A 23,519-nucleotide genomic window follows, 5' to 3' on the forward strand; every position below is an offset into this window, starting at 1 on the left:
TGTCTCTCAAGAGGTGTGTCTGATTCCAGGCCTAAATGACATTTCCTTTTTTTTTTTTTTTTTTTTTTTTTAAAGATAACCCTAAAAGACATGAAATCGTGTCAAAACTGTCTGAGAACCATCTTTCCTGACATGTTTGAGAATTTACAACAGTAACAGAGTTTAGAGTTTAGTTTATCTTCAAAATATTTTCAGAATATTTATATTTGACGAATAAATTACCTGAAAATCAAAGCGGGAAAACACGATTAATGGTTATTAGCGTTCTATAGTTTATTTCTTGTGATAATTTGCTAATTTGTTTAAACAGTATCTACTCTCATTCCCTTGTTAAGATATCATATAAACACCATTTTATGTACATTTAACGTAACTATAATTTGTTTTCTTATATTCTCTTAAAGCTTACTTCATCATTCATGTTGTTTTTTTCATATACACACTCTCTCCATCACTCTTGCTGCCTGTGTCTCCTTTGTGCCATTCTAATTTTTAAATAAACATTAAGGGTGACTTATAGAGCGAATCTAGATTATAGTAACGTTAGTATGTTTTATCTGTGCCCCCAATCAGCTATTTTCCATAACTTTTGTGGGTTGTTTTTGGTGTGTGAAATCACAGCTCTGTGGTGAAAATTAACAGAAAATGAATAGTTGCCTGATGCCCCTCTGTCACTTGCTAGTGTGAAGCCACTCATGGGCACTTTTGAGTCATCATTTTATATGTTTCCATTTTATAAGGTACACCTATCATTTAGGTGTGCTTTGCAAATTTAGAATCAGGTTTATTGCCAGCACTGTAGGGTCTACATGTACAGGAATTTGACTTGGTGTGTCGGTGCATAGCAATAATAGTGAATAAAGAAAAAAAGCCCAAATTTGTCTGAATTGCTCAGCATTCCTATACCTCATTCCTTAATGGAAAGCATTGTTGGCACTGATGGCACTGGAATAGAAAGCTCATTAGGGTCAACGATGTTGTTGAATCTTCTCTGATACATTTTTATATCAGTAATATGAAAGGTTATGAAACTCAATAGGAAAAAATGCCGAAGGTCAAATTCTACATGATATGTCAAGACATATATAGAAAAAAATGTTGCAAAACAAAAAAAAAAACATGCCAGCATTGCTATAGCCTACATGTCAGGACCGTAGGGTGAGGGACACGATTGAAAAGCTAAGGACCATACAGTTTCACTGAAGCAAAAACTCTGGCTATTATTCATCCTCCAAACTGAGAATTGCATTCCAAATGACTGAAGATGCCATAAGATTAGATTAGATTCAACTTTATTGTCATTACACATGTACAAGTATAACACCATTCCAGATGGTTTTAGCTTACAATAACAAATCCAAATAGCTGTAATCTCTTGGGAAATAAAAGTACTGAAGTACACATTTTCTTGTCGCTGCTGTTGGAAATACTCGACTTCTTGATTTGTGTGTATTTTTACACAGAAATGGAAATGTCGTGGACCAAATAAAACATAAAAAAGTGCATAATTACACCATGAGGACAACTTATATACACAAACTGTATATTTTATTAGAACCCCCTGTACAATTGCACATTCATACAGATATGTAATGTGTGTGAAATTTCCCAGATACAACGTGTTCAGTTGGACACTTTAAAGCAACTGTTTTCAAGCCACACATCAGTTGGTATAGACAAAACAAAATGGCGGCCCCGCTTCGTTATAGACCCTTCGTGGAATTCGTAATCTATGTCTTTAGCCCCGCCCACTCCGATTAGGCAGGCGGACGTCGCGAGCGCGCAGCGTAGGCGTTACGTCACCGAACTCCTTCCAGCTTTGATGGGAAAAGGATGCTGCTAATGTCTGCAAATAAGAAATAATAATACTAATAATAATAAAAAAAAATCATCAAGCAAAATAGAGAAATAGGCTTCTGTATGAAAGGCGCCGTTTGGACACTGGACACTGCAACACTTTAAACAACAGATGGTAATTTGATTTTTGCAAGAAATTGATTGCTATTATGTCTGTGTTGAGATACATTGCGATGAATGAAATGGATGTGCATGATTTTTTTAGTGTGCATCCATCGAGCGTATTTGGTAGGGAACAGAATTATTCACTTAAATGTTTAACATCCTTTTTTTTTAAGAGGAGTGGATACTATTCTATAGGCAATAAAAGAGGTGGATGGCTGGAGAAGGGCAAGGGGAGGATGCATGTATAGCTGAATAATTGCACCAAGGTGAGACTGCTGGGGACGATAAATCTGCACAATAAAATAGATGACACCTTTAAGAAATAAGAATTTGTCAGGTTAGAGCACGCGCTGGTATTTGCGCATCTCGCGCCTCTTCGGTCACATCTAGAGCTCACGCCTATAGAAATAGGCTTTATATACGAATCATGCTCGAATCCGACTGGTAATGATCATATGCACGGCTGTTTAAACGCATAGCAGAGATCTGTACGTGTCTGAACGCGACAGGTTATGTTTTTTTGTTTGTTAAACGCTTTAAATGTGAATACGGTGCAACCCCACCTTTTCTTCTGTACGTCACCTGGTGGCTTGTAGTCTAGATATATTTCGAGAGGTGTGACCTAAAATGATGAAGAAGAAAAAAAATGCATAATGTTTCATGATTTAATGAGCTGTTGGAATATGATGCACGCATGATGTTGAACAGTAATGCCATGGTTTAGGCCTTAATATTCATTGAAATAGAGAAAAGGGTTTAAATGCCCATTTGCATGCATTTAACTGGAACAAAGGTGACTCTTTCATCCCAGTGACCCACATGGCAGTTATCCTTTGGCATGCCATGTTTTCATATACAGGCTCTACCTTTTATTTTTTTGCAGGGCACGGTAGGTGTTCCACGTTAGCCACGGACAGACCGTTCTCCCAGGCGGCTCATAGAAAGCTGCTGTTCTTGTGCAAAGGGGAAAGTAAGAATATATTGTTACATACAAGAAGAATGGCTGTTTTTTAACAGCTTGGGTGTGGTACATACATCTCCTGTCTTCAGTTGGTCTACTGGTTGTATTCTGCCAGAATGTACGGCAGCTCTCGCTCTGTGAGCAAAATGGAAGGCAATCACAGTGGGAGCCGGAACAGCCAGAGCAACTCAGGCCGTTCTCCCCGGCTGCCACGCTCACCCCGAATGGGACACCGCCGCACCAACAGCATGGGGGGTAGTGGTGGTGGGCCTGGTGGCCCTGGGGGCAAAACCCTCTCCATGGAGAACATCCAATCCCTCAACGCTGCTTATGCCACGTCTGGTCCCATGTACATGAGTGATAATGAGGTGGCTCTAGCCACCTCCTCTGACATCCCAAAAAGTGGCATGGCAACTGGGCGCTTCGGGGGCAGCATCCCATATGGCGTGCGTGGAACAGTCACCGGAAGCACGCCTGACATGGCCATGGTGCCTACTGTGTCCACAGACTCCATGAGCTTTGGAGGAGAGCTGCATACAGCATCCACTGTGCCACATTCATTGCGCCAGGCCAGGGACAACACCATAATGGAGCTGCAGGCGCAGCTGAAGGAGGTACTGAGGGAGAATGAACTCCTGAGGAAGGAGGTGGAGGTGAAAGAAAGCAAACTCAGCTCATCAATGAGCTCTATCAAGACCTTCTGGAGCCCTGAACTAAAGAAGGAGCGGGCACTGCGCAAGGATGAGGCTTCCAAGATAGCAGTGTGGAAGGAGCAATACCGTGCCATTCAGGATGAGACTCAGGTGAGGAGTATACTATATGTGCATGTGTGGGGGGTATTTTTTTTTGCCACTTTTTTGCCACATTTATCATAATTGGTGTGATTAAGATTGATGTCTTGATCAATCCTATCCTCTCTACAGTTCTTGGATTCTCCAGTGTCTATATTGTGTTTCTTACTTAGCAGAATTCTTGACAGTGTGTTATACTGTACAGTATATGTCTCCTCTGCATTTGGATATATGAAGACATTAATTAAGCTCTTCTCCTATGCTCTTTAATTGTGAGACAAAAGCATATTAAAATAATCCCTACATAAGCCATCACATAGAGAATGATCTGTACTACAGAAAAACGATCAAATGTCAGTGTTCTTCCAAAAGATATTCACTCAGTTGTTTGTTTTTTTGTTTTGTTTTTTATGATGATGATGATGATGGTGATGGTGTTGATGAGACAGGGCTGTGTAACCTGTCAGATAAAATCTCTTATTGCTTTTCAAATAGGTTGATATCTAATGACTGCAAATGTGCCATAGTCTTTGATTTATATCATTTTAATCCATTCAGTAAATACTGATGTCCCATGGACTGGGGTGGCAGAGTCAATTTATTAGAGACTATTCCAATCATAGAAATGTTTCATCACAACATGATGACTGTAAAAGTTCTGTTTATTTGTAGCATATCCTTAAGGGGACAAGTAAAACCAAACCATTCCAGTAAAATCCCTCCCAAAGCATAACAGAGCCACCAGTTCTTATCTATAATTCATCACTGTCTGTAGTTCTAGCATGGGCATGTAAGGATGTATTGAGGTGTGCTTAAAAGAAAGTAAAATTTGATGGCTTGAAAATAAATTGTGGTAACCCAATATGCAACAAAAAAATAAATTACAAGTTGTCATCTCTGTCACAAAGTTTGGAACATGGCTGCTGATATTACTGTAAATAGTATGTAAAACTAACATAATGAAGCAGTTATAACTATTACAAATTGAATTACCTGTATTACCACTGTAACAGAGTGTAATAATTAATACAGCATTTGCCAACTGAAACCTTAAATATTAAAGAAAATCTCCACCCGGAATCATATTAAATATTGAAAAAATAAAACATTCTCATGTGTTTGTTGATAAGTGCTAAATTGTTATCTTATGCTCTTTTTTTTATTGTTTTCTCCGATACAGTACATTTAAAGTTGTACTTAAACATAAGCGATATCAGTCAGGTTTCACTGTTAACTCCTAAGAACAAAAGATGTTTTCTAGTGATGTTCAAGGTCATGTTAATGAGAAATCCAATGTAGGAGACAGCAAACACTGAGCTCAAAGTTCAGCATACTGCAAAGCAAGGCTAGTTAGCAATCTACTGATGGTGTTGACAGTGATGTTAGCATGACACAGATGAAGAGATGAGATGACAGATGTGTTTGTGGTGCCTTGTAAGTAGTTATTTACAAGTTTTAATACCATCCTTTCCTACCTTGAGTTGTTAGACATGCAAAGTGAAAAAAATATGGAAACGGAAAGGGTGCCTTTTGTTTGCTCTCTCAGTGCATTGAAAGCTCATAAAAAGCTACCTATAGTATACTGCATTTTTACAGTTACAGTTTTCTATACAACTTCAAACATTCATGTAATGTTTTAGACTGAAAATGTGCAGCAACAACACCAGACAAAATCGAGAAGCTTAGCAACAAGCTAGCCAGCAGACAATACCTAGTAGGTTTCTCAGAATCCAGTTGATGATACTTTAAACTTTATTGAGTGTATATTTAGATTTTATTTATAGATGTGTACTTGGATTTAAGGCACTGTTTCCAGTAACCTCGGAACAGATTTCATGAAGCATTTCAGTTTGCACTAGATAATACTATAAACAATTTAGGCTTTAAGGCCTATAATGCTAAACAGCAATAAATAATTGAATGATTTTTTTTTAAGTTTCAGCAATTCTATGGTCTCAGTGCAGCAAAGACTATGTTCTGTGAATCATTAGCTTTTGCTGTTTACAGAAAACAGATGAAACATGCTTTCGTTCATAGTTTTTAACTGACTCTAGAACAGAGGGTAAAAGATCCAGTCAACAGTACATGCAGAAATGCTATAAAACATGGTACAGCTTATACACACAAAAGTATATTTATCACTGTGTATGATAATAAAACATATATTAAACATATGTTAAATAAACATATATATTCATACTTCAGTCCAAGCATTAGATAAATACTGTTAAAGATTTCTCTCATCAATTTGAAGTCATATTATTCTCCACAATCCAGTGGTATTAGTATGTCACATCACGAGTGTTTATAAGTCTCATGGATGATTGATACTATAGAAAGTGCTAAACATTATCCATACTACTGTATAAGCTAATTTTTAGTAAATGGCAAACAGTTGATTCCTACACTTAATTGCACAAATATTGGGTAATTTCCTCACTGTATACTGCAGGCAGGATATCTAAAATAAAGCCAGTCAAAGAAATTTGTCTGTTGTCTCAAATGTTTTATCATTTCCAAATTGATGCTCAAATCAAATATTAATCACATTTAAAGAAAACATTTTGATGAGGCTTTTTCACTATTCACACATTTCCTCAGTATCTCCCTGTGACATGTTTATAATTCAGACACTGATACTTAATTTTATAAGAGCTTTGTTATTAGAGATGTAAGCAGCCAATTTTTTCATAGCCACTGTTTAAATGACTGTCTTTGCTGTTTGGAAATCTCAGATTCATTGTTTAAAATGATACTGAGATCAGAAATAAATGGGCTTTGTTCTGCAAGCTTCCAGAAAATCTTTCTTACCATGTAAATAGAGTGTAAAGGTCCGGTCTGGTCCCGGCATGCCCGCATACTCATCTATACTCATGCGTTCACACACTACATTGTGGTAATCTAATGTCCTAGTGCCCTGCTGTGAGCTAGATGTTTGAGCTGCTAATTGAAGATGGCCGTGTGCAGATTTTCAGTGCTCTATGCTGTCTGCTACCATGTGCTGAGCCCTCTCATTTTAGTGATTAGTCTCAAAGTCACAGCAACTCACAGCGACATGGCTGTCTTGTCACATCCACACATGAAGGGGCGTAGTGCAAGAAGCTAACGATGGCTGTGTAATTTGGTGGGATAGGCATTGTCATGCTGCTCATGCTGTTCTCTTCCAGTTTAAATTACACAGATATATTCAGAGACATTATATGTGAACACTGATTAGTACTATGTGTTATTTAGCAACATGCTTATTTAAGCTTAATTAGATCTTAACATCCAGCATTTGCATGTGTGTGTGTGTGTGTGTGTGTGTGTGTGTGTGTGTGTGTGTGTGTGTGTGTGATTAGATAATTGTGCAATAACTGCTTTTCTGTTGCTGCTCCTCTAATCTGAATGGTCAATGTTCAGTTAAAGAAAAAACACCAAATTCTAATGTTAGTAAGTCATGGTGGTGTGACACCATTTATGACCACGTGTTAGATAACACGTGGCCTAGATGTATTTCAGCAATGACTAATTACCCAGTCAGGAAGGTTGTGTATATTATTTTTTCTTTACATTATTCTTCTCATTTTTTTTTAAAATATTCTCGGTATCCTTGGCATAAAATGTCCTGTTCTTAGTTATGTATGGTAAATAAACCATGGTTCCAGATGGCCCACATGGGGGCTCCATCTTCCCTCCTCTTTGCTTCAATACACCACACCAAGCCACACACATATCCTACATTTGGCAAGACACCTATTTTTTATTTATTTATAATGTTTTTATTTATTTATAATGTTTTTATTTATTTATAATGTTTATATTTAATGCAGAATCTAATATATATATATATATATATATATATATATATATATATATATATATATATATATATATATATATATATATATATATATATATATATTGTGTGTGTGTGTGTGTGTGTGTGTAATACTGGAGGATTTAGTCTATGCCAGATAAACCATTGTTCAATTTTGTATGCAGCCATCTTAAGATACTGAGAATGTGCACCGTAATTGTCTGTTGTTTGGAGAGTTACAGTTCCTTATGGTTTTCATCTTATTCACCTTTTTGAGGAAAGTAAACATTATGCAACTGTGATTTATCGCAAGCTGAAGCTTTGCTCTTTTAGAATTACAGTTCACCTGATGTTTAACCCAAATTAGCTGATATTAAGTGGGTACCAAGAATGAAAAGAATATATATTTTGTTTACTTAAATTTATTTTTATGTTTTTTCTTTTGATTTTTAAATACATTTCTATAATGTGTCCTTTTTTAGAGACAGGGCCAAGCCTATATTTGAGTAGGTATTTCCTTTATGTATTAATACTACAAACCTTTAGGGAAGGCTTTAGTAATTCTTTAAGAAATTCTTATTCTGTATTGTTTCAGTATTTGAATGTTGGAAAAAAAAAAGCACTGAAAAGCATTGACTATCTGCTAATGCTAATATGTTCAGTGGGAAATGAGAGCAGTACAAACTCATTATTTACCATATTTGTCCTCCTGTCTCATCCATGGCAGCACCTGCAGACCACAGTGCAGGCGCTGCAGGCTGAGTTACGCATCCAGCGTGACCTGAACCAGCTGCTCCAGCCGCCTGGGGAGCCGCTCGCACTTGAACCGGGCGAGGAGCAAGAAAGGCAAACTCGCGAGCTCATCCTGCTCCGCCGCACCATTCAGGAGATGGAGCTGCGGCTGGAGACGCAGCGGCAGACACTGGTAGCACGTGACGACTCTGTCAAAAAACTGCTGGAGATGCTGCACAACAAAGGGCCATCAAGCAAGTCCAGTGAGGAGGACCACGAGCTCACATGCCGTCTAGCTGATGCGGAGATGCATGCACATCACTTGGAGAACCTGCTAGAGCAGCGTGATAAAGAGATGGTGGCTTTGCGGGAAGTGAGCAATGCATAAATTCCTAATACCATGTTGTTATGCTCATGCGATATGAAATGTGAAAATTTCGGATATAAGATTATGAAGAATAGAAATGGAAAATGAGAACAATACAAAATATGTGAAAATATGTAAAAAAAAAAAGGGATGTGGTAGATTAGAGGTTAAGACGTTGGGCTACCAACCGGAAGGTTGTGAGTTCGATTCCTGCTTCCACCAGGTTCCCACTGCTGGGCCCATGAGCAAGGCCCTTAACCCTCAATTGCTCAGTTGTATAAAAATTAGATAAAAATGTAAGTCACTCTGGATAAGGGCGTCTGCTAAAGGCTGTAAATATGTGATCGCTTTTCACAAAACCATTGTTATTCGTCATTCATACTGTATGTGGAACAGGGAATCTACAGGAAATCTTTTACAGTACTGTGCTGATCATAAGACTGTAGCAGAGTGATAGAGTGTTGAGCCAAATTCATAGCATTGACGCTGACGCAGTTTTCCCTGAAGGTTTAATGACACATCTGAAAGCTCTATTTCTGTCTATGGTGTGAACAAAGTGCCAGGCATGTGCCTCTGATTCCAGGAGCTGCATCGACGCCTTGAAGGGACGCCGGAGTCTACAAAAACCAAAGCTCTGCAAACCGTCATTGAGATGAAGGTAAAACATATGTCTACTTTGGCTAATATTACTGAACCCCTTGAGCACCCAGGAGTAGATTTGCATTCCTCACACTCAGTACTACATAGCTTTACTATTAGTTTATCTGTAGTTACTGAATACCATGCTTCAGGATGAATTACTACATAATAAACTGGGACTTTCCAGATGCTGGCTGATGATGGATCAATGTTTTAGATTAGACTTGTTCTTTGTTTTAGATTAGATCAAATGGTTATTAAAGGATTCTGTTTTGTTCATGAACAATGCTTACACTGCACTCCAAAATGGGACATGATGCAGAGTGGTTGAGATTGTGACAAAAACAGCTTGAATTGTTTCTGTGTTTTTCAAGATTACAGTGTTTTTTGTTTAATTGTTTGCAGTTTAGCATATATAAACCTTTAACATGCAGTGTACGCAGAACAGAACACTGTATTCATGCTCCGCATGTCAGATGTGTTTATTTTTTTGAGGCTTTTGTGTGTGTGTCTTGCGTGTGTAAAGGACTCACAGATCAGCTCTCTGGAGCGAGGACTAAGGGAGCTGGAAGACCAGGTCATGATGCTGCGCTCCAGTAACATGCTCACATGTGAGGAGCGACAAGAGGAGGTCAAGCAAATGGAGGTTTACCGTAACCACACCAAGTTCATGAAGAACAAGGTAGCACAAGTCCAATTCCGGTGTATCTTGATTTTTGTATTTTTTAGTATGAACATTTGCTTCTTTTTAAGGCTAGATATAACAGGTAGAAAGTGCCATTTTGGTCATTAGTTGTTAACTGTTTTTTCTTAATTCTGTCAACTTTCGGGAGACTTAGCCACAGTTCACTTCTGACACAAATGCCATGTCGAGCAAGGATATTTATCCATAAACCACTTATAAACTGATTCAAGTATCTCCATCATTTCTAACATGATCATTAACATTCCCCAGTAGTACAATGGAGTCAGGGAGGTACTTTCTCATAAGGATAAGCACAAACAACAAGAGTAACACCCGCATCCAGAAAATTGACTTCTAGACTGGGAAAAACTCCAACTGTGAAGCCTTCAGCATGGCCCTGGTGAATATCCCCATAACCTGCTTGAGGCCTGCCTCCAGTGGAAACTGAGCAATAGGAGAGAGACCACAACTGATTTAGAAGATATCAGAGCTTATATTGTGTGTGGATGTAAGGCTGAATACATTTAATCTCACATATAAACACAGGCTCTTTCCACAAAGTCACATCCCACTTTCACAATGACACTATCCATTGCACAGGTCTAGTCTGTTTAAGTCATGTCCATCACGTGTCGGCTCTATGACTGGCATAGCACCTGAGCCCCATTCTACATGTGGTGAGGCAACTAAATTGCTCCATGTTGCCATTTTGAGCACTAGGACACCACACACAAGACTTGTTCCATGGTGGATTGCAGTAACCTTAAACCAGGCAGGGAACACTTTGTACTTGTCATGAAGGGTCTTTAGGATTTTTAAGGCACTTGCTCTGACCTTTCCCCTCAGATTTGAAGATTTCATTGACATAACGTTTACAAAAGTGTCCAAATTCCTCCACAATGAAAAAGTCTTGGTCTGAATGGAGTTCACAGAGGCATTTTAAATCTTACGTAACGTCTAACAACACATACTATATGTATATATATATATATATATATATATATATATATATATATATTATTTTATATTTTATCAAAATTAACTGGCAAAGATTCCTTGTATGAAATTAAAACTGCATTCCCTTAATGTCTTGCCTTAAACATAATATAATTTTTATCCAGCTTCCATTATAAAACAGTAATGACTTACTGGCTTTGAATCTCTGGTTATAACATTTTGTGCATTGATGCAAAGAATTTGGCCCATGCACTTATTATTATAAATGTAACTGTGACATCTTTGATCTAATCTTTGACCTTAGGTTCTAATCTATGACCTCAAACCACCTGTAACACAATGTTTCTGTAAAATATAGAAGTGATATTTGTGACCTTGACTGGACTGCCTCCTGTGAATCAGATGGACCAGGTGAAGCAAGACCTCTCTAGGAAGGACACACAGCTCCTTGGCCTGCAGACCAAACTTGAGACGCTTACCAATCAATTCTCTGATAGCAAACAGCACATTGAGGTGCTCAAAGAGTCCCTGACTGCAAAAGAGCAGCGAGCTGCCATCTTACAAACAGAGGTAGGAACCCAACCAGTGGATTAACAACCCAACAGTTTATCCTTTAATTTTATTCTGGACTTATTAACTCCATAATCTCTTAGGTGGATGCACTGAGGTTGCGTCTTGAGGAAAAGGAAACGCTGCTTAACAAAAAGAGCAAGCAAATCCAAGACATGTCAGAGGAAAAGAGCACACTCAATGGCGAGATTCATGACCTTAAAGACATGCTGGATGTAAAAGAGCGAAAAATCAATGTGCTACAGAAAAAGGTTGGAATTTACACTTAACTGTTGTCCCTAATACTCATACTAATTTGACCTAATTATTCTAGTGTATGTGAATATATATTTATAAATGAAATACATTTTTCAGATTGAGAACCTGCAGGAGCAGCTGAGGGATAAAGAGAAGCAGATGAGCAGCTTGAGAGAAAGAGTGAAGTCTCTGCAAACTGATACATCCAACACAGATACGGTCCTCAGCACCCTGGAAGACTCTCTGGCTGAGAAGGTAACTGGTTGATTCACAGCCAAAGAATTAGACATAGTCAGTACGTAGATCATTAAATAAATGAACAAAGTGTCGCTTCAAATCGTAATTAATTTATCACTCGTTACAGGAAAGAATCATTGAACGTCTGAAGGAGCAGCGAGACCGGGAGGAGAGGGAGAAAGTCGAGGAGCTGGACAGCAGTAAGAGAGAGCTAAAAGAGCTTAAGGAGAAAGTGAGCTTGCTGCAGGGTGACCTTTCAGATCGAGAGGTGAGGTTTACTGATCATAAGGTCCAGATCGGATAATTGATATTAGGTGTACATGTGGATCATATTTTTACATGTAGATCATTCATGAATCATCCTCTGACAGTTTTTAATTGTTTATCAAACCCAAATACCACAACATGCATTTTAACCTGTGAGTGCATGATCATTTTAAAAATGATATTTTAATTGGTTGCTTTTCATTATAGAACCATTATTGCCTTAAGGGACCTGTAAAATGGACAACATTACAGTAAAAGCAAAAATCTTTGCAGGGGTCAAGAGAACCTGACAGGCAGGTGTATCATCGGGAAATCCTTAATTAATTAGTAGCACAAAAGCAACAGTCGAAACAAGAAATACTAAACATTGAACAGGTAACTCGAACTACAAAAAACAGTACAGACAGACAAGATTTTCTGAAGATACTCAGACACACAGGCAATAACTAGACAAATTGGTTAAAGATTTAACACAGAACAGATGAACACACTGAGGCAGTAATGAAAGACCGGACAGGGTTGGAGCCAGAACTATAACGAAAACATGAGCACATGTTCGTAAACAAAAAACATGATGGTGAAAGCAGTGTGTGGTACCGGGAACCGGAGTGTGCACTGAGGGTGGGAATTTGTGACAGAGCCTTACCACAAGTGGATAACGTTATTGATTAAATATGCTGTCATTGAAGACTGAAAATCCTTGAATTGAAGATTGATATGAAAAATATGTTGGATTTTTTCAGTGGAATAAATATGCAGCACATTTACTGTCTTCAGTTACAGCATTTACACAGTATATAAAACCTGCTGAGATGAAAATCCCACGATGCACCATCTCAGGGTTTGTGTTCAGAAATACCCATGATGAGGTAATATCCTGTGCAATGACTTTGCACTGCATTCTTAGAGACATTCTTATGCTAACAGTATTGGGTTAATGTAAATTTTACGAGCTAAGCACTGAGACAGACAGATTCGATTCCGAGAGATTTAAATTACACAAGTACTAGCAATTTTATGTCATTTTATCTCTGTGCAGAATTCTTTGCTGGACCTTAAAGAGCATGCATCATCCTTAGCCTCATCTGGGCTAAAAAAAGACTCCAAACTTAAAACTCTGGAGATTGCCCTTGAGCAAAGGAGGGAAGAGTGCTCTAAACTGGAGAACCAGCTAAAGAGGGTAAGAAAGGGTCAGAGAAAGTTAGTGTTGGCAAAGATGTGTTATTAATATTGGCATTGATATTATTAGTTATGGAGGAATTTGAAGAGGATAATAGCATAGATACGGTTGAATGCATAATAATCATGCTGTTAACATCTGGCTGATCTGTCCAGGCCCAGAATGCAGCTGTTGAGGCACAGGCCAACTCAGAGCTCTCCAAGCGAATTGCCTCACTGGAAGCTGATGTGACCAGGCACAGAGAGGAGTCAGGGAAGGCCCAAGCTGAAGTCGACCGACTGCTGGAGATCCTACGACAGATGGAGAACGAGAAGAATGACAAAGACAGGAAAATCAATGAGCTGGAGAGGTCAGAGGGCTCATATTGACACTCATGATAAAAGTGAACATTTGTCAGTGTCAGACCAGTGTCACTGTAAAAACCTCATGTCTTTGTTTGCTTTAATTGCTGTGTCAATGCATTCATTATCGTCGAAAACTTTTTCGGTCTGTTTCATTTTATGACGCTGCACTTTTTTTTAATGGAACACCTTCCTTTCATTTGAGTTCAATTTAAAACCATGTTTAACTTTCTGTTCTGCTGAGTAACGTTTGAACTTCTGCTCTTGTCTCCCTTATTTTCACTTTGTCACCTGAAATTCTGCATGTAGTGTGGCTTCCAGGTTAGTACATACAGTACATGTGCATCTTAACAGCGTACATTCATGCTCATTAAATCCTTTAATGGAACTGAAAATCTTCGCATATCATATGACCTTTAATCGTCAAGCACAAGGAATGAATTGCTTGACAGATATGTTTGTAAGAAGTTTGCCAACCAAAAATTTTATCATGATGCCCTGAATAGGCATCAAAACACAGTGGACACAGTATACTGAGCTAGATTTTCCCCAAAAAACTTGCATTCAAAATGACACTCATTCATCCCTTACAGCAGAGATCAGCTTTTTTTTTTTATTCTAAGTGGAAGCCATGCCTGTTTCTCATGCTCAATCTGCTCCATCCTCTTCCAGACAGATGAAAGATCAAGGCAAGAAGCCGCCTGGGAAACACAGGGAGTCGGCTGGCAAAGGCCGCAGCGCTGTTGATGGCCCACAGCAGGTGAGGAAAAGAAAACACAGCCATTATTTTCACTGGCTAAATCCAAAACAGCTTGTTCCTAAACATTAAGGCAATAAGAGACTCATTTGGACTCCAACATAGGGTTTGTGCTTTTGTGATCTGTACTCCTTGTATCCCAGGAGTCATTGCGGCAGAAGGCAGAGCGCATTGAGGAGCTGGAGGAGGCACTGAGGGAGAGCGTACAGATGACTGCAGAAAGAGAGATGGTGTTGGCACAGGAGGAGGCGGCACGGAATCACCAGGAAAAACAGGTATGGAAAATAGGAGCTCCATTACTGTATGTAATATTCTTTACATATACATTTCGAATTCGAGTTTGTTTTAAAAAATCTGCAATAAAAAAAAATTTGGCCATGAGTTGTGTGGAGTGAACAAAAGAAAAAAGACATGGGTTGAGGGATGGAGGGAGGAGCTTGACAATGTAGAGAGGAGGCAAGTTATTTGGTCTGGGCATCTCTGGGCCTCCTGGGTTCACCAGTTGTCTTAGAAACAGCCTTAAATAGATGTTTTGTCTCTTGGTATATGCACTCCATGTAAAAGCTGGCTACAGTATTTAAAAATATATTTAGCCTTTTTAAAGTTTCATCACAGTATCAAGATATACCTTCAAAACCCCTCTCAAAATAGCTAAATAAAAATACCACTTCTGATCCACGGTAATTGACTTTATTTTTGTTTTTATTGTTTTTAGGATCTAAGTGTTTTTAGAACCCTGCAACATTTGATCGTGTAAATCAATATCCACTTAAAATAAAAGCCTTTATCCTGAATTAACCTGGAATCGGCAGTTAGTTTGTGATATATTGTTGACACTCACAGTAGAGTTGGCGGGCTGTCAGCTTTTTTTACAAAACTGTCTGTTAAACAGATGGAGGAGCTGCTCGGGGCAATGGAGAAGGTGAAGCAGGAGCTTGAGTCTATGAAAGCCAAGATGTCATCCACTCAGCAGTCTCTGGCCGAGAAGGAGGCTCACCTGACCACTCTGAGGGCCGAGAGGAGGAGACATCTGGAGGAAGTTCTGGAGATGAAGTAAGTCACACAGCTACTGTATCCACTCCAGTGTATACAGTACACAGTACTAAACATTTGTTAATTGTTAAGAGCGTTTACACAGTTGGTGCTTTGTTCTCAACCTCCAGCATATGCTTTAGAAAGCTTCTAGACTTTTCAGTTAAGCGTCAAATGAGGACAAGCATGTCGTAAATAAAAAACAAACCTCAGAAAAGTGCTGTTATCAATTATTGAGTTTACAGTTCAGATAGCAAGCATCGATATGAAGTTGTCCAATACTAGCTAGGATTGGAAAACGTTGTTATGGTTACACTGTAGCTCATATAAGCTGATTATTGCCTCTTATAATAGGAAGTTCCTTATTATTTGGTGGAGTCTTTTCAATGAGAGTCATGTTTCTCTATATGATATTTAAAACAGCAATAACAGAACTGCTGTGCTTATAACTATCAACGTGGGCTTTGAAATGTCACATACACTATCACACGTATCACATTTGTGTGTTATAAACAGGCCAAATCGTAAACTTAGAAGTTTACCACACAGCCAGTCAAGCCGGAGCCACACTCACAGTGCATTACATAAGCAATATACTTCTTATACAAACAAGAGCTAAAAAAAAGGATTTTTATTTGTTTGCATTAGTCATGGGAATGTATAAAGGGATTTTAAGACATTTTTAAGAAATTGCATACCTTAGAGTATTTACTCATCATCTAACATCTAATATATCAGCAAGATATTAATTCAAGTTTATGTTACAAGCAGGATTCCAGAGAAGTGTCAGAGATGCTCTCCATTACAAAAGCTGTGTCACTTCTTTGGAATTCAGATCAGAACTTTTATGAGCTTGTTTGACATTTAGTTTATATACAATTCTACTTGGTTCTTTGTTTTGTTTTTTTGATGGCTTGATGGTCATGAACTTTAAAGCTGCAATGAGTTATAGGGATTTGGTGACATCTGAGGTAGAAACTAAATAAGGAGATCCAAACACATTTTAATTGTACCCTCACCTACACGTGCCTTGTGTTGTGCTGTGAGTCTGCGATTATAACATATTATTACATAGAAGTCTGGAAAACAGTTTACATAAGCGCTCTGACTACATTTTTAGTATTTTAAGCATTTTTCTCCTTGAAAGCCTACAATATTTACTTTTTTTAACTTAAATAAATAAAACTTTTACTAGAAATACAAACAGAAATCGAGAAGAACAGACCTGGATTACAGAAAGTGAAAAATCTGTCTTGTTAGTGAGGGAATAGAAGGAGATTTTTGACAGGGTGGAAATGTAAATATTTCATTATCAGTATCACAATATTGCAGTGAAACTAAAAATAAGAGCATGTCCGTTTTTGTGGCATTCACTGATACGCAACGTGACATCCCACACTAACTGTGGCTTCATACTGTGGTGTTATTTTCTGCCCATTTGTCACAACCGAGGATGGAAGGAGACAGACCCGTATGCAGGATAGCTTCAAATGAAAGGGGTTTAATAAATAATGAAGACAAAGACAGAAAAGACGATAACTGAAACAATACAAATGACAAGACTTAACAATGACTAGATATAACGAAGGGTGAACGTAACTAATGATTCCGTGCTGCCATCAGCAATGTGGCTTACTTAAATATAAAAGACAATGATGACACAATATGGATCAGGTGTGGAGACAGGGAGGAGCAGACGAAGGTGGGGCAGACACGTGACGAGGAAGATAAACAAAGGCACGTGGCCAAAAGTCCGGGCTGTGTCCTGACACCATTACTGTTCTTTAACTGGGAGCAAGTACACAACCTGTGATCAAGTAATAATAATTGCTTGAGAAATGATGTGTGTAATTGAGTGTGTGTGTGTGTTTCAGTCAGTAAGGGATTGTTAAGAATTATGTAATTGAGATATAGTAAAAGTGAGTCATTCTATGGCGACCTGTATTGAGCAACAGCTGTAAGTCTTCCAAAAAAGATTGCTGGAAAATGAGTTCTTGAGAAAAATGTGGGAAGGTTGAAATAATATGGAAACAAACAAGTTTTTTTTGCACAATTAGTAGTCTGTTGAGTCATGCGTCCCATCAATGTGTCAAAGTAGGTGATGAACTGAACTTTGAAACGGCATGAGTTTCATTTTATTGACTTGTGGGAGTCGCTTTCTTCGAACTGTTTGTGCAGAGATAACGGAGGCAGAAAATGAGTCATGCTTACTTTACTCAAGGGAAACTATCTGTCATCTGATGTTTAGAAAATGGAGCATAAGCACGCTATTAATATTATATATGCATGAATTTGTTAAATGTCGGTCAGTTAGCGATTTAAATCGCTGACAAATATGCTGCCATTGGGGTAATGCCACTCCTAATGAGGGTGCTGTAAGGGCTAAATGTGCTGTAGAAGGAATTAACTGAAGTGTCATTTGGCTTGTACACCTTTTAAAGTGACAATTACTGTGTCCTGTAGACAGGAGGCTCTGTTAGCTGCTATCAGTGAGAAGGATGCTAACATTGCCCTGTTGGAGCTGTCCTCGTCCAAAAAGAAAAAGACGCATGAGGAAGTGGCGCAGTTACGAAGGGAGAAGGACCGTCTGGTGCAGCAGCTCAAACAGCAGGTACGGAATGTATCATAGGGTTCTGGCTGGGACAGTGGGTGTGTGTGTGTGGATGTGTGCATGTGTTTGCGCATACGTATGTGTGTGTGTGTGTGTGTGTGTGTGTGTGTGTGTGTGTGCTTTTAGGAGATGAGTCGTAGCTTTTAAGGTCAAGTTGTTTGTTTGGTTGCCACTAGAAACCACCATGTTGTTTAAAGTTTACTGATAAAAGAGACAATACATCTGGGCTTCAGGTGTCTTTAATAAACTTCTTGCTCGGTGAAGATTGTTCTCGGCTGTGATATATGAACCGTGAAATTATGGAGTATAACGGTTGAAAAATTTGGACTGATGCATTGATTTCAAAGACAACAACTGTAATCATTTATTATAAATCCATTGATATTTGTTAGAATCGATAAAGCTCAAATTTGAACTAAATCCTTCTCAATGTCATCAGCATCTGTGAATTAACTGTAGACCTAACTCGGAATTTTGAACAAAGCTGGTCACACCGTTTCTGTCTATCGGATCATAGCAGGTTCGGCGTATCAAGAACCGATTTTAAAAAGTTACGTTAAATCATATTGTATATTGGAATCCTGAGGGTTATATGCCTTTCGGTAGCTTGCTAGTCTAGCCTATATATTCCATGGCTACTCCTCTTTCTTCCCTTTCACCTGTTCTCCTACTGTCTGTCTCTTTTCCTCCTTTCTCCTCCTTGGATTTCACTCACACCTGAACCTAGTTTTTTTCCCTAGACACAGAATCGGATGAAGCTCATGGCGGATAACTATGATGACGGACATCTGAAAATGCCACCCGACCAGACCAACCACAAAGCTCCAAAATCCCCAGATCAGGTCATAATCCACTGCCCAGACACCGTTCCTCAAATGTATTATACTCTGCCTTTGCCATCATTTTTCATTTATTATTTAATACCTCAGCATTTTTTAAATATGGATGAATCTAAAAATGTTGATAAAGATTTCTCATTCATAGCAAACCATTTTAAGGTAGACCCCTTATTAGAGCTGAGGTCATTTCTATTCAATTGCTGCTCTTTTGCAGTATATTTTTATGGTATTTGAATTGGAAATGGACATCCTTTTCGTACGGGTGTCAGTTTCCCTTTCAGTTCTTTACCACATTAAATGAAATGGAACTGATCCCAACTCTGATGCAGACTCATCTCTCGATAAATCATGACTTCTCAAGCCTAGAGGTGTTTCTCTGATTCACATCAGTAGAAGTCGTCGCTAAGTACAGATCCAGGATCGGTTTTATATTGCAAAATAATGGGAAGGATCTCAAAGTGCCAAACATGCCAAACTGAACCTGGGTCTTTATTTGGCAGTCACTTCTACCTGGAACTGATCACACACTAACTGGATCTTCTTTCCCATGCTGCACTTGGCTGAACCCCTGCCATCTTAACCAATAGGATGATGAGGAGGGCATTTGGGCGTAGTCGCTCTGGCAGCCATTTTTGTTTTAGAAGGGTGAGCACTTGTTTGATGTTTGTATAAAAAGCCAACCTCAGCAGCCCTTTTCTTCCCCATGCCACGCTGCTCCCGCCATAGCCATGCAAGAGCATCCAGCAATACACACATATTAACCTCCATAACATTTCAAGCCATCATTTGTACCAGTCTGTTTTTAAGATCCAACTAAAAAATTCTGTTTACATCTTGAAGGCTAGCGTGTGTTTTTCTTTAATTTTTTAATTTTTAATTTTTTATTAAATTTTCCCTCTTTGTGCTGCTAATATGTGGCCTGTGTATCTCATTGCCCTTCATGTTGTTTAGACCCGTCTGTCATTTTTGTGCTGCTTTGGATCCGCATGTAACACTCGCTTGCTGTCTTTCTCCATTTCCTTCACTCCACATCCAAACAAATTTGTCTCACCCCCGTTAATTAAGGGCACAGTTTATATTAGTACTTATGTAACCTTTTAAACTGACGGCACTAGAAACATGGTGGCAGCCTGGTCATGGTGGCAAAGCTGCATCTTACATAATTCAGGCATCTCTCATGATTTCTGTATGGCATGCAGAGAACACTTTCTCATAATATGGAATGTGACATTTAACACTCATGGAGGTACTGAAACTTCATCATTGCCATTAGGTTGTGTTAAATGTCAAATATCCAACGATACCTCGAGTTGTATGCTTTGCATGAAGGTTTCCTTAACTAACATTAGACAGCTGATGTATTATTAGTTAACAATTCTGTAAGATACAGTACTAAGTAAGGAAGTAAGGAATAAATACAATTATGTGGGCTGTTATTTTTGTATAACAACATGTTCTGAAGTTTTTTATTCCACTTATACCTCAGCAGTTTACTAACTGTTAGTAACTGATTGCAAATGTTAATTTATTAAAGTATAACACATTGTGTCATGTTATTAAACATCCGCAAGGCAAGCTGGCTATAAACACTTGTTCCCTCACCAGACTCTCTTTTTCGGGTTGTCTCCAAGCATGTCTCACATTCTCATTAGGACGATCTCAAGACTGAATGGTTGACTGATTTATACGGAATTAATACTGAAACCAGCAGATGAACCGATTAGAATGAAGGTCACAGCAAGTTCAAATAGCTGAAATAGCTTCCTTTCTGTCTGAAGTATATCTTAAGGGTATTTCAGGCATACAAATGAGTAAATAAATGACAGTTGTTTGTTTCTAGTTGTTACTAGGAGACTCCTTCCTTGTTAAACTACACTCTCTTAATTGGTTTATTATTAGTCATACATGTATGTGGAACGTGCGTTATACAAGTCCCTGTAAATGAGCTGTTATTACAGATACGATAACGTATTAAAATGAGCGCTTTAACATGAACCTACGACTTAACTAAGACTGTCAGAACTGCTGTTATAGAAAAAATAATCAACCTTCTGATCAATCAGAATCATGAATTCAACATGGCAGTATGTTTATTTATGTATATGTAATAAATACCTTATCTTATAAAAAATATTCACATTGAAACATCTAATTAGAAAGGAATCATTTTACAGAAGTTTACATTTATATTGTTTTGAAATGAGTTTATATTCATTAATACAAACTAAACATTGTACTTATCCAAACATTGTAAATCAAGGATTAAATATAAAACCGTGATAATATCACGTATCCGTTCAGAACGGAAACGTGTTGATAGAATAATAGAATTTAGCTCTATAGTATTAACATCATGCTCCCAAATAGTCTGTGTTAACATAATACTAATATTTAAAGCGTACTTGAAGGATATTAGCATGGGCATGTACCTTTACTGTAAGTCTTGAAATTTAGCCAGAATTGAGTTCTTTATTACCTCAGCTTGGTCTCGGAGGTCTCGTGTCATGTTTGCACACTCCAGAAGCATGTGTTTCTGTGTTGAAATGCATGTCAACATGTCCTGTTTTTAATGACCTTCGGTTACCTTTAGTGATCAGTCTTCGGATCTTACACTATTTGTTCTCAGATGGTGGTAAAGACTGCTCTCAGTGCATGAGCACCATGAAGGATTTGAATGTTTAGTTATGGTAGAGGCTGTCTCCTCTCCATCTTGTCATGTGTGTGTGATTAATAGTTTCTTGTGTGTGCAGATTAAAGCTGGTCGGAGAGCTGCAGTACACAGGAGCTCCACCTGACTACACCAGACAGCCAAAGAGGAGCCACCTTTTATCCCATCCTTGTTTCTGTACAAATCAACCCTGACCAAATCTCCCTACCCTCATACAGGGCCTTCACACCAACAGTTACTGGTAATCATCCTGCCGGAGATGTTTTTATATTAGATTGAAATAGATGAAACTCTTATAACTTGCATCAGTGAGGCTCACCCACAGAACCCCACCATTTATACTGTTTAACAAATCCCAATCTTCATACCAAACTCTTTCACAAATCCATGCAGCTTGAATGCAGATAAAATGCATATGACTTAAAAAAAAATCTGTATTTGACAAATGTTGATTGCTCATTGCAGCATCCGATTTTACTTCATAGAATCCTTATTATACCTAGTGGGCAAAAATAGTTCCAATTAATTGTAAGTTACTTTTTATATTTTTTTTTTGTAATTTTGTGTAAATATATTGTAAACATTGTGTTTTAGCACCCATACAAAAGTTGTTTTTTTTGTGTGTGTGTTTTTTTCCAATAAACCAAAATGTCATGTGAAATATGGGATTAACAGGTGCTCTGCTTTTTATTTTTTGGTCTTGTTCAGTTGGAGCCTGGGTTGGAGAGAGTCAGACTGAAGCTGGGACTGTGACCTGGTCTCCTTTAAGAACAGCAGTAAATGGACCTTTAATTCCAGGGACTGCCAGCTGTGATCTAACCCTCCTCTCTCCAGGATCCCTTTTTATCCTCTCCTCTCCTCTCCTCTCCTCTGCTCTGCTCTCCTCTCCTCTCCTCTCCTCTCCTCTCCTCTCCTCTCCTCTCCTCTCCTCTCCTCTCCTCTCCTCTCCTCTCCTCTGCTCTGCTCTGCTCTGCTCTCCTCTCCTCTGCTCTGCTCTGCTCTGCTCTCCTCTCCTCTCCTCTGCTCTCCTCCCCTCTGCTCTGCTCTCCTCTCCTCTCCTCTCCTCTGCTCTCCTCTGCTCTCCTCTCCTCTGCTCTGCTCTCCTCTCCTCTCCTCCCCTCTCCTCTCCTCTCCTCTCCTCTCCTCTCCTCTCCTCTCCTCCCCTCTCCTCTCCTCTCCTCTGCTCTCCTCTCCTCTCCTCTCCTCTGCTCTCCTCTGCTCTCCTCCCCTCTGCTCTGCTCTCCTCCCCTCTGCTCTGCTCTGCTCTCCTCTCCTCTCCTCTGCTCTCCTCTGCTCTCCTCTCCTCTGCTCTGCTCTCCTCTCCTCTCCTCTCCTCCCCTCTCCTCTCCTCTCCTCTCCTCTCCTCCCCTCTCCTCTCCTCCCCTCTGCTCTCCTCTCCTCTCCTCTGCTCTCCTCTCCTCTCCTCTGCTCTCCTCTGCTCTCCTCTCCTTTGCTCTGCTCTCCTCTCCTCTCCTCTGCTCTCCTCTCCTCTGCTCTGCTCTCCTCTCCTCTCCTCTCCTCTCCTCTCCTCTCCTCTCCTCTCCTCTCCTCTCCTCTCCTCTCCTCTTCTCTCCTCTCCTCTCCTCTCCTCTCCTCTGCTCTCCTCTCCTCTCCTCTCCTCTCCTCTCCTCTCCTCTCCTCTCCTCTCTTCTCCTCTCAGCCTTTATCCTCTGATCTACAGAGCACAACAAACCTAAAATAGTCATCTCCTTGTCTTAAAAGCCCCAGTCAGGAGTTTTTGGTCTGTCTCCAGATATAGATGTGTATAATTAGTCAATCTTCCTGTATATACTGGATAAATAATGAAAGGTGTTTTTTCTTTCCAAATGAATATGAGCACCTGACAACAAATCCCCATAGAAAGAAGTTTTAAAAAAAAAATGACAA

The 23,519-nt window shown here is 39.0% G+C and overlaps 1 protein-coding gene and 1 long non-coding RNA gene across 7 annotated transcripts; one reads left to right on the forward strand and one right to left on the reverse strand.

Moving 5' to 3' along the window:
• Window positions 1-1,710: 1,710 nt before the first annotated feature.
• On the reverse strand, window positions 1,711-6,867 carry LOC113636166. The gene is made up of 3 exons (XR_007138280.1): window positions 6,526-6,867; window positions 2,526-2,584; window positions 1,711-1,846 (listed from the first exon to the last, which is right to left on the reverse strand). It is a non-coding gene; the product is annotated as an uncharacterized LOC113636166 (long non-coding RNA).
• Window positions 1,823-22,584, forward strand: erc1a (ELKS/RAB6-interacting/CAST family member 1a). 6 transcript variants are annotated; one of them, XM_047802262.1, is made up of 20 exons: window positions 1,824-1,972; window positions 2,136-2,228; window positions 2,846-3,726; window positions 8,241-8,618; window positions 9,196-9,270; window positions 9,778-9,933; window positions 11,296-11,463; window positions 11,547-11,714; window positions 11,818-11,955; window positions 12,065-12,205; window positions 13,244-13,384; window positions 13,540-13,733; window positions 14,035-14,046; window positions 14,398-14,485; window positions 14,626-14,757; window positions 15,375-15,535; window positions 17,978-18,125; window positions 18,866-18,967; window positions 21,715-21,873; window positions 22,341-22,584. In XM_047802262.1, exons 3-19 carry the CDS (start codon window positions 3,040-3,042, stop codon window positions 21,757-21,759), a joined length of 2,934 nt encoding a protein of 977 aa, XP_047658218.1. In that variant the 5' UTR covers window positions 1,824-1,972; window positions 2,136-2,228; window positions 2,846-3,039; the 3' UTR covers window positions 21,760-21,873; window positions 22,341-22,584. The 6 variants fall into 6 exon arrangements, with proteins under 6 accessions (XP_026991946.1, XP_026991947.1, XP_047658220.1 ...); XM_027136145.2 differs by lacking the exon at window positions 2,136-2,228 and having other exon boundaries at window positions 1,823-1,972; XM_027136146.2 differs by lacking the exon at window positions 2,136-2,228 and having other exon boundaries at window positions 1,823-1,972; window positions 14,035-14,039; window positions 14,391-14,485.
• Window positions 22,585-23,519: the final 935 nt, after the last annotated feature.

Source organism: Tachysurus fulvidraco, chromosome 17 (genome assembly GCF_022655615.1).
Source record: "Tachysurus fulvidraco isolate hzauxx_2018 chromosome 17, HZAU_PFXX_2.0, whole genome shotgun sequence".
Classification (NCBI taxonomy): Eukaryota; Metazoa; Chordata; class Actinopteri; order Siluriformes; family Bagridae; genus Tachysurus; species Tachysurus fulvidraco.

Excerpts from the sequence above, each read along its gene's own strand:
- erc1a (XM_027136145.2), top strand. The coding sequence starts at position 3,040 with ATGTACGGCAGCTCTCGCTCTGTGAGCAAAATGGAAGGCAATCACAGT. Across the intron at positions 11,956-12,064 it reads AAGACTCTCTGGCTGAGAAG|GAAAGAATCATTGAACGTCT; the intron begins GTAACTGGTTGA and ends CACTCGTTACAG. Across the intron at positions 14,486-14,625 it reads CTGTTGATGGCCCACAGCAG|GAGTCATTGCGGCAGAAGGC; the intron begins GTGAGGAAAAGA and ends CTTGTATCCCAG.